Source organism: Cydia fagiglandana, chromosome 3 (assembly GCF_963556715.1).
Source record: "Cydia fagiglandana chromosome 3, ilCydFagi1.1, whole genome shotgun sequence".
In the NCBI taxonomy this organism is placed as follows: Eukaryota; Metazoa; Arthropoda; class Insecta; order Lepidoptera; family Tortricidae; genus Cydia; species Cydia fagiglandana.
In genome coordinates, this window is record NC_085934.1 from 7924341 (window position 1) to 7940032 (window position 15692).

Genomic DNA, 15692 nt, shown 5'->3' on the forward strand with positions numbered 1-15692 from the left:
CAATACTGATATTTATTATAGTTTGTCAAAGGGCTGTCTCATAAACTGAAATAAATCTGATAATAATTTAATTTATTCAAATACTTCATAGGGCTGTTTGATTTCAAACATTGACAGAGAGAATCATACTATCTTTGTCTTAAACTAGTACGAGCCCCCAAAAGAAAAGGATACTTAAGTATAGTTTCTTAGGATTCCGTAGCCAAACGGCAAAAAACGGAGCCGTTATGGATTCGTCATGTCTGTCTGTCTGTCCGTCCGTGACAGCCCCTTTTTTCCGAAACTATAAGAACTATACTATTAAATCTTGGTAAGTAGATGTATTCTGTGAACCGCATTAAGATATTCACACAAACATAGAAAAAAAAACATTAAATTTTGGGGGTTCCCCATACTTAGATAATTTTTCTTTCATCAAACCCATACGTGTGGACCGTGGGGTATCTATGCATAGGTCTTCAAAAATGATATTGAGGTTTCTAATATGTGAAGTGGTAAAATGTGTGTTCGGGGGGAACATCCATTTTACCACTTTAACTTCTATAAAACTTAAAAAAATATATGATGTACATTACCATGCGCGGAGAATTTGAGTATGATGCTCGACGACCTCAAGCCCGCTCCACATTCGTGCGCGAATCGCGGCGCGAAGCCGCGAACGCGAGTCTGGAGTCGATTTCGCATATCAGGGAACTAGACTCCACACTCGCGTTCGCGGCTTCGCCGGGATTCACGAGCATAGTCTGGAGGGCGCTTCAGAGCTTCCGAGAGAGTTGGTCTGAGGATGAACATAGACAAGACGAAGATCACGTCAAATGCCCTTGTAGAACCAACTCCTGTTACAATTGGAGACATTACACTTGAAGTTGTAGACGATTATATATACCTAAGGACAGACTGTCCAGTTAGGTAGGTCCAACTTCAAGAAAGAGGTTAATAATCGACGAATCCGACTCGGTTGGGCAGCGTTTGGGAAGCTACGGCACATCTTTTTGTCCAATATTCCACAGTATCTCAAGACGAAAGTCTTCGACCAGTGTGTGTGTGACCAGTCCATATGGAACTGAAACGTGGCCGCTTACTGTGTGCCTCATAAGAAAGCTCAAAGCCACCCAAAGGGCAATGGAGAGGGCTATGCTTGGAGTCTCTCTGCGTGATCGCATCAGAAATGAGGCCATCCGAATCGCTAAACTTAAGTGGCAGAGGGTGGGGCACATTGCCCGTAGAACCGATGGCCGTTGGGGCGGAAAGGTTCTCGAGTGGCGACCACGTACCGGAAGGCGCAGCGTGGGTAGACCCCCCACAAGGTGAACTGATGACCTGGTGAAGGTCGCGAGAGTCCGCTGGATGCGGGTGGCGTAACACCGGTTATTGTGGCACTCTTTGGGGGCGGCCAATGTCCAGCAGTGGACGTCCTCTGGCTGATATGATGATGATGATGATGATATGACATTACCATGCAAACTTCTACCGAAAATTGATTTGAACTACTTTATTTATGTATTTTTTTAATACGTCATAAATCATAAACCGCAATTTTATTATGTTACTTGCTGCTACGGAACCCGTCATGGGCGAGTACGACTCGCACTTGGCCGCTTTTTTGTTCTTATTTACTGACAAATTTGGTTTAACCAACCATAGCATCGGAATGAAATCAGTTCGTCATGTTTTTTTTTTAATTTATAAGTACAGTTAAATTGAAACATCTGACTCTAAACAAAAAATAATTCTACCGATCCGAAAACGTGATAAACAATAACCTTATCGTAACTCATAAACATTTACTTTTATACTTATACATTTACAGAAATTATAACCACTGGACTACATTGTACATATTTATTAAAAACAAACACTCGCAGTGCCCTTCACAAGGCTTCATAAATAAAACTGGGTTTTGACAAAAACAGGACCAATCTGTATCTGTACCTATACTAGTAACCAACCAAAACCGAAAATAATTAGTGTTATATAGAGTCATACACCAGTATGCTGTATTATTTTTCTAAATTGCTGTCTTTTACCCAAAAGTGTACGCTTCATGTAGTCTAATTTTGAAATGTGGTGGAAACGAATCGACATATACTTTTCAGCAATAAATTTTATAAGGCTTATTTTGTGTTCTATTCCGGCAAATACGTGTTCTCTTTCTAAATTTTTAAATACTTTGTCACTACCAATAAATTTTTCTTGAATTTTGGTAAGAATGTATTCGTACTGCTTTTCACTGTATAGTGTGATATTTTCTTTCGAAACCTTCTTGACAACAATTTCACAAATACAGCAAATTTCGTATAAGTCTGTAGAGGGATACTGCAAACCACCTCTGTTTTTCAAGTTTATGAGCTTATGAAAATGCAGTCTCCCTTCACAAGTAAGTCTTGCGTTACATTTTTGGCACTTCAGTTTTTTTAATGCGTAATGGGCAATACTACCAGCCAGGTATCCGATAATTAGCTCTCTGAAGTTGTTCAATTCATCCACGTCTAACCTTTTGGCAAGATCTCTAGCTTCGCCGGAGATTTCTTCCATAAACTCTAGAGTGTCGTCCTTATCATCACTGTGTCGATATGTTGGCGTCGTGGTATTTATAATCTGACTGGTGGAAGTGCAGTTTAATATAGCAATTTGTTCCATGGGAACACAGTTGCCTGTGGTCAAGCAGCGGATTTCCAAATGTGCGAGGAGTTTTCTATAATTACCTTTAAACTGCTGTACATTTGGATTGTCGTTAAAGCCACCTTGCATTCTTAGAGAGGAAAAAAACATTTCCAGGTGATCCTGGCTAAGTTTATATGTGGGCAGGAAATTCAGAATTTGATGATTTTGTATTAATGTTTCATATAAATAACGCAAACTTTCTATATTTAAGATTATTCCCAGAAAACCGGTTTTACATTGAGCTGATGTTATTGGCTGGTAATAACGCGTGATCAGATACTTAGTTCTACCGTTAACTTTTACTTTCCGTTTGGTCATGTGTTTTATTTTTAATTTAAGGATGTATTCTTTCAATTGATCCAAAAATGCAAAAAAAGTATCTTTGTTTTGTGGACAAAGGGGTTTTTTGTAATCGAAATCGGACAAATTCCGGGAGTTAAAAATATCAAACATGTCGTTTATTTTTTTTATGAATGTCTCTGTAGCCTCTGAATGTTGAAAGTCATTTAGTTTGAGTATTTCTCTGCAAGCTTTAATTGCCGTTGCAACACTTGTGCTGAAAACTTGAGTGGCTAATTTCACCTTCATCTTGTTATTTTGAAAGTATATATGTCTGTTAGAAATTTTATTTGCCAAGTGTAAACCTTCCTCATTTTGTAATTTTGTTAGTTTTTCCAGGAGGTACCATTTAATTTTATTTTCATTGCCGTCCACAATTATTTGTTTTGAATGCCAAGTGTTTCTTAAAAGTTTCATAACATGGCTAGGATCCAGAAAGCATGCAACCTGAGAAGTATTGCTTGGATGAGTAAATGTTGTTTGGAATTCATTTAAGTTAAAATTACACCCAAGTAATTGTAAAGCGTTTATGTTGGTTGCGTGACCATCACATGTGAGAGAGATTACGTCGATGTTGGACTCAAAACATTTAGTAAGGCATAGTTTAATCAAATTTGATTTCTGGTCCGCTGTAAATGAATTACTTAAAAAGTATCCCAGAGGAAGTTTAAATCTGTTATTAATTCCTACAATCAGAAACACTAATGCTTGAGTCGCGAGAGGAGCCCCTTCTTTTGGGCCTGTACCCATGTCCTCCAAACCAATATTTTTTTTTCCTTGCCAAATAGGTTGAGGCCTAATCGCAACCTCATCGAAGATCAAAGAGCAGAGAGGTCTGTTTTCGCTCATTTGCGATTTTGCTTTCAAGGCTTTGAAAGATTCTTCTGTAAATCCAGGGTCTCCTTTCAAATTACCATACCATTTACTTAGAGTTTTTCTATGTGGAAGACACGTATTAAATGTATCTCTTACGTAATCGTATGCTTTCGGGGAGTAATAGTTTAACGTGAGACAAAATTTTTTTATGACGGGAGAATATTTGATGTTCTTTTTTAATTTTTTTCTATTGTAATTATTAAACAAATTTACTGCAATGATGTCTTCATTCAATTTACCAAATAAATCCGTGTCTATTAAATTATTTTCCTTTAAATTTTTGAGAATGTCCTTTAAAGATTTATTCCTAGATTGTAGTCGTTTGATATTTTGGTTGGCAGTCCTCAATTTCTTTCGTAGTTTTCTAACAAGGATTTCTTTCTTGATAAGACTTTCTTTTAAATTGCGTTTCTTGGGAGAGTATAATACTATCATAGGGTTTTCTATATTTATATCTGACGCTTCTTCACAGTCGACAGGTTTCTAAAGTATATAAAAAAAGTATAATTTAGATACTAGGTATATCCTTCCTGTAGCTACCTCGGAAACTGAAGTACACTATGTACCTACACTAAAGTTAGACCAAGAAAAGTCTGCAGCGGATTTGATAGCCCTCGTAGTGTGTTATTTATACGTCGTAATTTCATAGAACCTTGACGTTTAAAATAACACGCGCACTGCGTGGGCTATCAAATCCGCTGCAGACTTATCATGGACTGACTCTACCTACACTACGTACCTATATTTATCGTAAAAAAATATACTCGTATATGACTACTTATTAAATTAATGCTCTCACTTGTTGTAAAAGAAGCGGACTATCGAAAGAATCGCACTGTTCATCTAATTCGAATGTTAAAGGTTGTTTGTTTGCAACAGGTCCCGCAAGTGTGGATGAATTCTATAAGGGATATCAAAAATATATTTGAGAACAATAGTGTTTTATTAATGATCATTGATAAGTATATTATACAAACATTTTAGACAGGTACTTACATTTTGTATATCTATATTGATCTTTGTATTGGAATTTTCCTTTTCCTCTATTAATATACTCTCTGTCTCCAGTCTTGACTAGAAATATAAAAATAATGAATATGGGTATATAAAGCTAACGTATCATCATTAAATACAATTTACATATATATATGGTAATACTTGAGGTTCATATGCCAATTTAGGCGAAGTGTGAGTGTGTTTAGAGGCGTGAGGTTGCTCTAATTCCCCGACACTTGACTTGAATTCTGTTGTCGATACCGACGCATTCTGAAACAGTAAATTTATTTTTTATTTACTACTCAGGTATCAACGTTAATTTATATCCGCAATTTAGAAAAACATTTAAAAAATAAATAATATAAAAAGAAACCTTTTGGAAAAAGTTACAGGTATTTGTCACATTTAAGTATTGTTCTTGACGATTCGAAGGCTCCAAAAACTGAAATAACCATTGAATTAAATAACTATGTGTATATTTAGGAAATACGTAAAAATGTAATTTTATCATGTTATTTATACCTTCTTTGGTATCGCATTGCTAACAAGATAAAGACGTCCACCTTTTGAGGTATAAAAATCATTTGCATCAAAATGCACACTACAAATCACGCTTGATTTGGAAGGAATCCAATCGGTTTCATGTCTGCATTTTCTTATAATATCTACAAGACGATTTGTCCAATCTTTATTTTCTTTATTAATCCTGCAATATGTAAAATAAATATATGGACTAAATTTATAAATATGTAAGTTTTGAATTACATGCACCGCGTGCAAACACTTTAAAACCATAATATTTAAAATCAGAAGAAATCAATAGTAAATAGACATTAGAAATATCTGGTTTTAAATATAAAAAAAAACATAACAAACAAACGTTAACTATCAAACATTATTCATGTAAGCTTCTTTAATTTCCTTATTATCGGGAAATTACCATACAAACCTAGTTGGAAATGCACAATCAATAATTTAGCCATTTACCTAAATGATCTCTTATATATACATAATGATTTAATAAGAAGGGCATCAATTACCCTACTTTCGGGAAATTACCCTATTCAACTTACTGGTCACACTCCTGTTCGCTGTTTATATACAAAGAAATATCGTGATTTTACGTACTATAATGTGATAATTGATAAACTTACCTATGAAAAGTTATCCCGTCCCGTTTTTTCTTGCGATCGGTATAATTTTTGCAGCATTTTATCACGCATGTCGGCATATTTTAATATTTTTCGTCGAGACGTTTACTTGAACGACGTTTCGATCCGCCTGACAGAAAATTGGTGGATGAGGGCATAGAGATAACTGTCAATGTGTGTGTGTCACGCGTAAATACTAGGAAACTGGTGGATGATGGAATCACAGTTTTTGTCTTAGCAAAACTACGTCCGTAGTATTCTAGGTCCATGATTATAATATTTAAAGTATTCATATACACGAAGAATAATACATATTTGGTAAGGGTTCACGTCTACTCTTCGCCTTCGGCGTCCGAGTCCGCGTCCGAGACGTCTGTGAGGCAGTCCTGTTCTATAGTTTTGACCTTCAGGAAGTCCGAGACTTGAGGTCCTGTAAAAGATAACGAATTGGATTTTGCCTTGACAGTTCTTAACCCTTTATAAGGCCGCAGTTACACAGATATGCTACGTGAAAGTTAAATACACTACCAAGTTTGTAATGCACTGGGGAACACATCTACGGCAAAAAAAAACCGAAATCATTAATAAAAACATGTGGTCATTATATGCACTCTGCCCGTTAGTGCACTCGAGTTTTCAGATGATCTGTTTCCAATACACCTATTCATTGACATTGACAACAAACATAATGATGCTCTTTACAGACTGGTGTTTGACTACATAATGTTAATCGTAAATCGAATATTATTGTGTATCTAGTAGAGGGTAGGATTATTATACGAATATCACTGAAAAAATTATAACCTGTGGCCCGTTTCACGATACAATTTACAAGCGGAAGTCTCTTTCTATCAAGGAGTTAGAACGAGACTTCCGGTCGTAAATTATGTACCGTCAGGTCTCAATTGATAATAAATTAAACTTGGTTCTCATTAGATATAGCTTATATTTTACATTTTCCAATACATGTTTTTAATATACTTATCGATAAACTACAATCATACAATCCCGACTGTCCATTATCTTTTCCGCCTAATCTAACTATGTATTTAATGAAATAAATGAACTGCGTGAAGTAAATAAAAAAAAAGTTTTCCACTTCTGCTGGTAGGATTAAAACTATTTTCAGTTAAAGCCTGGAATTCTGATGAATAATTCGCCGCCACATATTCTACAATATAAATCGCATAAATATGGTTCATTTACGAAATGTCTGGAATTCTGCGAGTGACAATATTCCTCACATGTCTCTATTGGCATCATGCCTTCCTCTTGCAGGCATATTGTTTCGTGGGGTAGTGTCTCAAAGAATAAATCTAGCCATATCGTTGTCGGTAGAGCCAAGCGGTGAAACATAATTTGGATATCAAGGAGCTGTAAAAAAACAAATTAATCAGAAATTTTGTATAAATTCAAAATACATACATTTCAGTTAATCCATGGTATAAGAACATCGGTTCTTACATTTTCCAATACAGAATTTCTATAATCTTGTAAATGTTGTTGTATGTTTGAGTTCATGACATGCAACACCTTTGATAAGGCAGTTCTGTATAATGTCTTAGGACTTTTGGAAAATGTTTTTCGTAAAATTAGAGAATAATCCATTTTATTGACAATATAATTTACTGTGACGTTTATGAGTCTGTATTAAAATAAATACTTTTATCAATCAGCCAGTATTTTGTAAGGTGAACAGCATGTAGGTTTTAATCATGTTTTTGATGAAACAATTCAAAGCATGGATAAATGCAAACTGGAACACCACAATATTTACATATATAACTTGTCCGTTTCGGTGTTGTTTTTGTACTGCAAAATTTACACCTTGATGATGTTGTAGGAAACGGCATATGCAGGCCCACATTTACTAAACGAATTTCGTCGGGTATTCCGAAATTTCCACCTTTTTTATTACGTGGAAAAGATGATGCTTTCCTTTTGCGGCCATTAAAACCATTTATTAAGGCTAGACCAAGTCGGTAACGAAACTCGCGATGGCTATAAATATCCTGTCTTTTTTGCAGTATGTACGAATTGATGACTGCAGCCTCAAATATATACCAAAATATTCTGTGCCAATTCTTACGAGATCTTCGTCCAATGGTATACGTGGACTTCAGATGATCAAATCTATCGACACCTCCCATTACTTTGGTGTATTGAGAAATAGCCCTCGGACAAAACATTTCCTTCTTGGTTCCATTTTTTTGAGTTCTGTAAATAATTTCGACTTTCCTTGGATCAAAAGCATTAGTCATGATGAGGACATCTTTGGAATCGTGCCATCTTATAACGGATAACGGCGGATCGTATTCATACATGAATTCTCCAGGCTTTAGTTGTGCATGTTTTCCCTTGGGCTTTTCCTTAATTGAAAGTGGAATCCCTATGCGGTTTGCACGAAATGTGCCAACACAAAATATACCCGTTTCGTACAGGTAATCTAAGAGGGGCAAGCTCGTAAAAAAGTTGTCAATTGCTATCAAGGTGCCTGCTTCAACATCTTTACATAACGATGTTACGACTTTGTAGCCTAACCCACTGGAAGCATTTTCTTCAACATCCTCCTTTCCTGTATAGATTTGAAATTCATATAAATAACCACTCTTTGAATCGCAGCGTGCCCATACCTTATAACCGCGTTTAATGGGTTTATTTGGCATGTATTGCTTAAAAGAGCAGCGTCCTTTAAATTTAATCATGCTTTCGTCTATAGTTTGATGTTTTGACTGTGTTGCGTTTTCTGAAAATGTATGGTTCAACATGTTGACCATGTCCCGCACTTTGTTTAATTTATCCGTTTTAACTTTGGGACTGTCATCGTTGTTCGACACATGCAAATTTTCTAAGATCTTTTTAAATCTTTTGCAAGTCATTGCTTTTTTAATGACCGGGTTGCCGTAGAATTCGTCAGTGGACCAGTACAAATCGATGCTAGGTAAAGGATTACTGGAGTCAGTTACGGATCGCTGCCATATATGACCCAAATTTTTTTTATTAAGCTATGAGCTTCATCACATATGATCTCTGAGTAATTCTAAGCATTTCTAGCCTCGGAGGCGATAAGAAGCGTGCGTCTAGTCGAGGAGGGCGGGGTACAAAGATGACCGAAACCCGTCATAGACTGATTTGACAAAGATTAAATGAAACTAATTCTACGAGTAGCTGTTTTTCGATAAATTCGCCAAAGATAAATTTAGTAAAGAATTTCGTTTATATTTGTTACAGATAACCGATCTTCTAAAAGTAGCAAAAACAAATTTCGTAGTATTAAAGCTGCTGGCCGGCGGTCACAGGCGGGACTCGACGACGCCGCCAGAGTTCGACTTCACTGTACATAGACATTTTCCCATTATCAAACTTGTATAATAAATAGATCTTTATAATATAGACAGAGTATTGAACAACACTCTTGCCCAGTGTATATGACTGAATGTACCCTATCTGAGTAGGTACAGTCGACGTCAAAGATATGTTTACACTTTTGAACCTTACTCCTTTGTAATAAGGCGAAAAGTGTAAACATATCTTTGACGTCGACTGTGTACGTACGAGTACTTAAAGGTCATAAGGATTATGAACGTGTAATGTTTTTATTCAGACTTTCTGCCGTTTAAGTTTATTTTAAATATTAACTCTTGTTCAGTTTATTTTTTATTTTTATCAATACGTATTTCCTTTCACCGGTTCGTTAATACAATAGAACATATCCACCGGTTATAATACCTTTATCCAATATTTTGAGGTCTATTTCTTAGAAGTTTTATTATTTGAACAAAATTGCGAAAAGGGTTTACTAACATACGCCTACCATCATGCAAGATTAGACCAAATGTTTGATCGTGATATATTTTAATATAATTATTCGAATATCCAAGAATTATGTTAAATTTTAGGTATCACAATTCTTTACTAATGGAATAAAACTAATTTTGTGTTCTTTTGCTGAGTTAAAAATTACTGGTAAAAATTAAGACCAAAATATTGTACATAACAAAAGATGTTTATACTCGTAGGTACACATCTCCATATTGTAGTTATGTAGTTATCATATTATACCTATCTTAAAAAATAAAGGATTTGTCGCTTTATAAAGTGCAATAAAATACTTATAAAATATTTCTTGGATTACTTCATTTATCTCATGCGTTATAATAATATAAGCTTTTGTCAGTTATGATTTAGTCATATTTTTATTTTATTAAAATTGTACAACGAGACTTATCGCGTATTTAACCAAGACCAAGTGCGGTTAGTTCGAAAAACTCGCGCCGCTAGAAAATGTTGATATCAACTTCAGCCAGTTTTCTCAGAGACTACGGGGACAACGCCATCCTTGACACGTCGAAGACAAATCTTACAACTTAAATACGCGATTAAGTCCCGATTTAACTTTCTTTTGAATTTCATACAACTCAAATTATAGTAGCAACGATTTGTTAGAATTCTAATAAAAGCAGGACACAACGGCTCTAAAATGAATATGGGTAAATATAAATTATCAACAACTCATTATATTTATTGCGATAAGGTCAACATACATAATTATAATATTTAAAGTATTCATATACACGAAGAATAATACATATTTGGTAAGGGTTCACGTCTACTCTTCGCCTTCGGCGTCCGAGTCCGCGTCCGAGACGTCTGTGAGGCAGTCCTGTTCTATAGTTTTGACCTTCAGGAAGTCCGAGACTTGAGGTCCTGTAAAAGATAACGAATTGGATTTTGCCTTGACAGTTCTTAATGACCGAATGGGCACCACAGATCACCCGGGGCAGGGGCAGACCAAAAATGAGATGGCGAAACGACCTGGACTCATTCTGTGGCGACTATTGTAGGGAGCATGAACAAAGCCGTGATGAGTTGCGAAAGACAGGGGAGGCCTTTGCCCAGCAGTGGGACACAATATAGGCTATAAAAATAAATAAGTTGAGTATTTTATCTAAACTTGACGTTCAGTTCATCTTGTCGCTTAAAGTAGTAGTTGAGAAACGAACTGTTGCACCCCTTTCGTGTAACTAAAATAAGCGATCAATTATTGCTCAATCAATCAGTGCTCACGGTTCAGCTCAATAAGCGAGCGATATTTCGGAGACGCTTCCTGATATCCGCGATACACAGAATAACGATGCCGCAATGCAGGTAACCTATGGTTCCTGAACACATCACATAGGACTTATAATAGTTATAATGTGTGTGTAGATAAAGCAGTGTATGTAACTGTACATAATTTAGACAATCAAAACAACAAAATGATCATATGATAAAAGTCACTTCGATATATCATGTGGGAAGGAACGCTTCGCGGGCCGGATTTGCCCCGCGGGTCGGGGTTTGGAGAGCCAGCATAGCCAGAATGTGAAAAAATGTAACCTTCGTAGTGGAACAGAAGTTTTAATGTCATGCCCTTATGTCACAGGCATTTATCGAGTTCTCTGTCATTATTGTTAATTATGCATATGACAGTGGCAATATACGTATTAAAAAACAATCAGCGACTAAAATGGTAATTTTTCGTTGAGTAAATCTAATGAGTGCTGTGAATCATAATGTCAAAACAAAAGTTCTAAAGCAATTAAGAAAGTTTCCGCGTGTACGTTTAGTGAATGTGGTTCCTTAAGTACTCTCCGGATTCAACGCCACAGAGGGCCTACTGCGAAACACGAAAATCTAAATTTTGTTATCTGCCTCTATATCATTCTCTATAACGATAGGGAGGCAAATAACGAAATTTAGATTATTGTGTTTCGTGTATCGCCTTTGAAGACTAACAGTTGAACAGCGGTAAGTTTTTAAACCTTATGTAAATAACTGGAATAGTTCAGGCGACGCACTACTTATGCATTTGCGTGTTTTCGAACATTCTGGAGTTACAATTTCAACACATTTCCAATATGAGTTTTATCATGATAGGCGTTCCGCAGTGAAACATATTCAAACAGCTTCACTCCGCGTGGGCGCTCCATAACATTGCTAACAGGCCGCTATAGGCGCGGGTGATGGTAAACTGAGGTATTTTTTATTTAGGTCTACATATATGTATAGCAATGAAAATGTTACCTTCAGTGTAAACGACGTTGGCAGCGAAGTCCTGTATCGGCGTGGGCGTCACGGCACGGTTGATCATGGGAGCTGGGGTGCCGGGCTCGGTTTCCTCGTCACTCTCTATTACTATCTCTTCCTCTTCACACTCCTCGATCTGTCAACAAAACAATTATATATATTGAAATTTACACACACCATTTAATATACGGCTCGATTCGGGAAATGAATTGGAGACTCACTAGATATGAAATAGTAAAGATATGTGACGTTCCACTGCAAAAGGTACCCTATGGCGGCTGGCGCCGCGATTCGGGAAATGAATTAGAGATTCACTAGATATGAAATAGTGAAGATATGTGACGTTCTACGGAAAAAGGTACCTTATGGTGGCCGGCGCTTACTTCGTTTAGCGCTGCAATAATATTGGAGCGGCGTTAATAATAGGTAACTCATTTCCCGAATCGCGCCGATAGTTTCTGTCATATGTTTCATAAAGGAGGACATTTGGGGTTGTGCAAAAATCACGCGAGGTGTTTTCGGCTACTTTTTGACCCCCCTCCCCCTTGGTGATATTTGGTGTGGTTTTTGGCTACCTCCCTCCCCCCACAACACAACCTCACGTGTATTTTTTTCACTCGACCTAATTTTAAGATACGAGTAAATAGTATTGTATATGGGAAATCTTGTTTATTATTCTATTTTCGTTAAATGGACCCGCTATTTTGAAGTGCAGAGTGAAGATTTATGTTTAACGTTACCGAGAAAAAGTAGGTATCTACTCATGTGGTAGGTCGATTTTTCTTAGTTTCGTTCACTGTACAAAAATACACGTGAGGTTTCCTTATACCCCCCCCCCCTCCCTCAACGTCATCTATCGTGATTTTTTCGTGACCCCTCCTCCTATCGAACCTCGCGTGATTTGTGCACAAGACCTTTGGGGTGCATAGACGCTCTCAACAATTTTATTTGGTTTAATTTGTATTTATTTTCACTTAACGTTAGTTGAAAGTACGTACCTGTATATCAAAAGACTGCTGCTTCTTCCTAAACTCTAAAAGGGCCGAAGAAGACGTGGGCGACCTCGAGCTCGGAGCAAACTTGATGCACCCAGGAGACGGAGACGGGGTGCCGTGGCTGGGCCCCCCTTCGTTCACCTGGTAGCCCACCTCGAGGTTTAGGGGCAGGTTCGGGTTGCCCGCGGAGCGGCGTCTACGGAGCTGGCAGGAAGGTTCAGCTGAGTCTTCTGCCATATTGTCGAGTCTAGAACGATATGACGGTATGGTTTTTAGAGTCCGTCTAAATGCCAGTCCAGACGGGATAGGCAGAAAAAAAGGCGTCAATATCATCTAGCGCCCACAAGGTACACAATTTCATAGTGAAATTAACTTCCTAGGCTAAACTAGGCTTCCTAATAGGTACGTCTTATCCAAAGTAATAAATTGGACTTCGTAGGTCCTGCGCGGTCACATTTCTGCATAGTTCCACACATAGGAATTGTAGATTTAATTCGAAAATATCTGAGCCCATTAGTCATCCTCATTATCACAAATAATTAAGTGTCATAGGGACCGAATTTGACTCGAAATATTGTCAGAAGGTTACGTGGCACTCTGATGGGAGCCATATCTAACATAATTCTGCATTGATTTAACACACATTCGTTAGTTTATTGTAATTTGTAATTGTAACCAGATGCAGTTTTCATTTACTTTACGAGGTCAAGTTGCGCCTTTGACTACCGCGAAAATTTGTTGGTAGCTGTTAGTAGGTAATGTAAACACTATGTATACCAAATTTAAGTTTTTGTATCTCTAATAGTCTGATCTATCTATCCTTCATATGTTAAAGGCTATTTCTAATAGGTAGGTACCCTACTATGTCTTAGGTGTCTATCTAATTTAGTTTAATTACCAAGGTCGTTATTATAATTAACAAAATGGCTAATCGAATTATAAACAGTCAGCTGATTATACAATTAACCTCCCATGTGGATGTACACTTGTTAGGGCTGCATATAGCACTCCTTTACTTGCTATATTACACACAAACTTACTAAAATTCCTGAATTCTCGCAAGCAATCCGTCTCCAGCTGATTTGTCGTTACCTAACAATGCCTTCCTTGACCGTCTTGACGTCTCAGGCCTATTATAGCTGTGGGTGGACACTGCCAGTACTGCCGATGACACTCAGGCTACCGAAGCCGTAGAACTTAATCTGCAGGGTTTTGTGCCAGCGAGGGGAAACCTTTTTTTATCCGGTTTCTGCTGAAAGTTGGGCTATATTTTTCGATCATTTTCTTTTAGTTGCATAGCCCTTATAGACACATTTTGAAATGGAATGTTTCAGCCTAAATCAAACAGTAAAGGTGTAACAATAGGAAATCCCGTTCTTCCGCTGTACACAATACTCGACTCAGTTTCACCTAATAGGTATAAACTTACATGGATTCCGATGGAAGCATCACGCTAACTGAGTAGAGTAACAAAGACAAATAGGTTGATTTTTTTTGTCTAGTTAGCGTTGGTGACTATTCCTAGAAAGTTATTCCGTTGTATTACAGTTAATTCCGATTGATTAGAGACCGTGAAGAAACCTTGTTGACACAGAAAATGTTAATGATACTAGCCTGCTTTCCACCATTCGAGACGCCCGATTGGCAAAAACCTAAATTCCAATAAATGTCATTTCATTTTGCGATCGGTACTGGCAACGAATTTACGGCGCGATTCGGAAAATGAATTAGAGATTCACCAGATATGAAATAGTAAAGATACGTGACGTTCCACGGCAAAAGGTACCATATGGCGGCTGGCGCTTACGCTATTATTAACGCCGCTCCAATATTCAGATGGGGAAATGGTACCTATTGCCCTGGGACGTTACATATCTTTACTATTTCAATCTAGTGACTCTCCAATTCATTTCCCGAATCGCGCCGTGTCTGTTTGGAAAGAGAAGAGTCATGGAATGTGTGGGGCCCAATACAACAGACTCTATCAACATCATGGTTTAGGTAACGTGCCTACGTATCTACTAGGGAAATATTTTAGGTACTTGCCTACCTATTAGGTATTAGGTACCTATACCTAATTAGAATTACTTAGGTGTACAAAATTACAGTACCTAGGTAAACATTATTACTTAACGATAATCTGTAAACTCGATGAAAATGGCAATTTATCATTCTAAAAGGAAGGTATTACTAATTGCGCGCGTAGATAACTACATATTAGTGCCAATTTTTAAAAACGAATATGTAATGTTTTAGTATTTGAATGCCTTTTAATAGTACTATTCAAAGGCGTTGTTGTACAACAATCGAATTGAACCAACAGTTATTTCACCCTGCCCGTTATAAGGTTTCACCGTTCCACTGAATTGTTATTTTAATCTACGACTAAGCGCCAATTTTTACATGAAACTTGTCTCAGTAATTAAGTATTATTTGATTTAAATGTCCACCCACAACCACAATGCCCAACTTAAAGGCAATCGGCCGCCCGTACTCCTAGCGAGGACCGATTGACCCTCACCAAAAAGCATTAAAAAAAAAAATGCCCACAACACAAGCCTTCTTGAGCTTACTGTGCGACTTAGTCAATCTGTTTAATAAT

At 37.1% G+C, this 15692-nt stretch overlaps 2 protein-coding genes across 2 annotated transcripts; both read right to left on the bottom strand.

Moving 5' to 3' along the window:
• Positions 1–977: 977 nt before the first annotated feature.
• On the bottom strand, positions 978–6292 carry LOC134680255 (uncharacterized). The gene is made up of 7 exons (XM_063539348.1): positions 6030–6292; positions 5398–5581; positions 5249–5317; positions 4876–4953; positions 3785–4362; positions 2439–2563; positions 978–1063 (listed from the first exon to the last, which is right to left on the bottom strand). The coding sequence occupies exons 1-7, from the start codon at positions 6104–6106 to the stop codon at positions 978–980; spliced, it is 1197 nt and encodes a 398-aa protein (XP_063395418.1). The 5' UTR covers positions 6107–6292.
• A 4205-nt stretch (positions 6293–10497) lies between these two features.
• On the bottom strand, positions 10498–14272 carry LOC134680518 (uncharacterized). Its single transcript, XM_063539641.1, has 4 exons — positions 14131–14272; positions 13094–13337; positions 12093–12231; positions 10498–10733 (listed from the first exon to the last, which is right to left on the bottom strand). Exons 2-4 carry the CDS (start codon positions 13325–13327, stop codon positions 10636–10638), a joined length of 471 nt encoding a protein of 156 aa, XP_063395711.1. The 5' UTR covers positions 13328–13337; positions 14131–14272; the 3' UTR covers positions 10498–10635.
• Between the last annotated feature and the right edge of the window lie 1420 nt (positions 14273–15692).

Coding starts and splice junctions, on each gene's coding strand:
- LOC134680255 (XM_063539348.1), bottom strand. CDS start 6,106: ATGCCGACATGCGTGATAAAATGCTGCAAAAATTATACCGATCGCAAG. Junction 5,318..5,397: donor GCAATGCGATACCAAAGAAG/GTATAAATAACA, acceptor TGGTTATTTCAG/TTTTTGGAGCCTTCGAATCG. Junction 1,064..2,438: donor AATTATCGGATACCTGGCTG/GTAGTATTGCCC, acceptor GCCACGTTTCAG/TTCCATATGGACTGGTCACA.
- LOC134680518 (XM_063539641.1), bottom strand. CDS start 13,327: ATGGCAGAAGACTCAGCTGAACCTTCCTGCCAGCTCCGTAGACGCCGC. Junction 12,232..13,093: donor AGCAGTCTTTTGATATACAG/GTACGTACTTTC, acceptor TTTTGTTGACAG/ATCGAGGAGTGTGAAGAGGA. Junction 10,734..12,092: donor CAACGTCGTTTACACTGAAG/GTAACATTTTCA, acceptor TATCTTTTACAG/GACCTCAAGTCTCGGACTTC.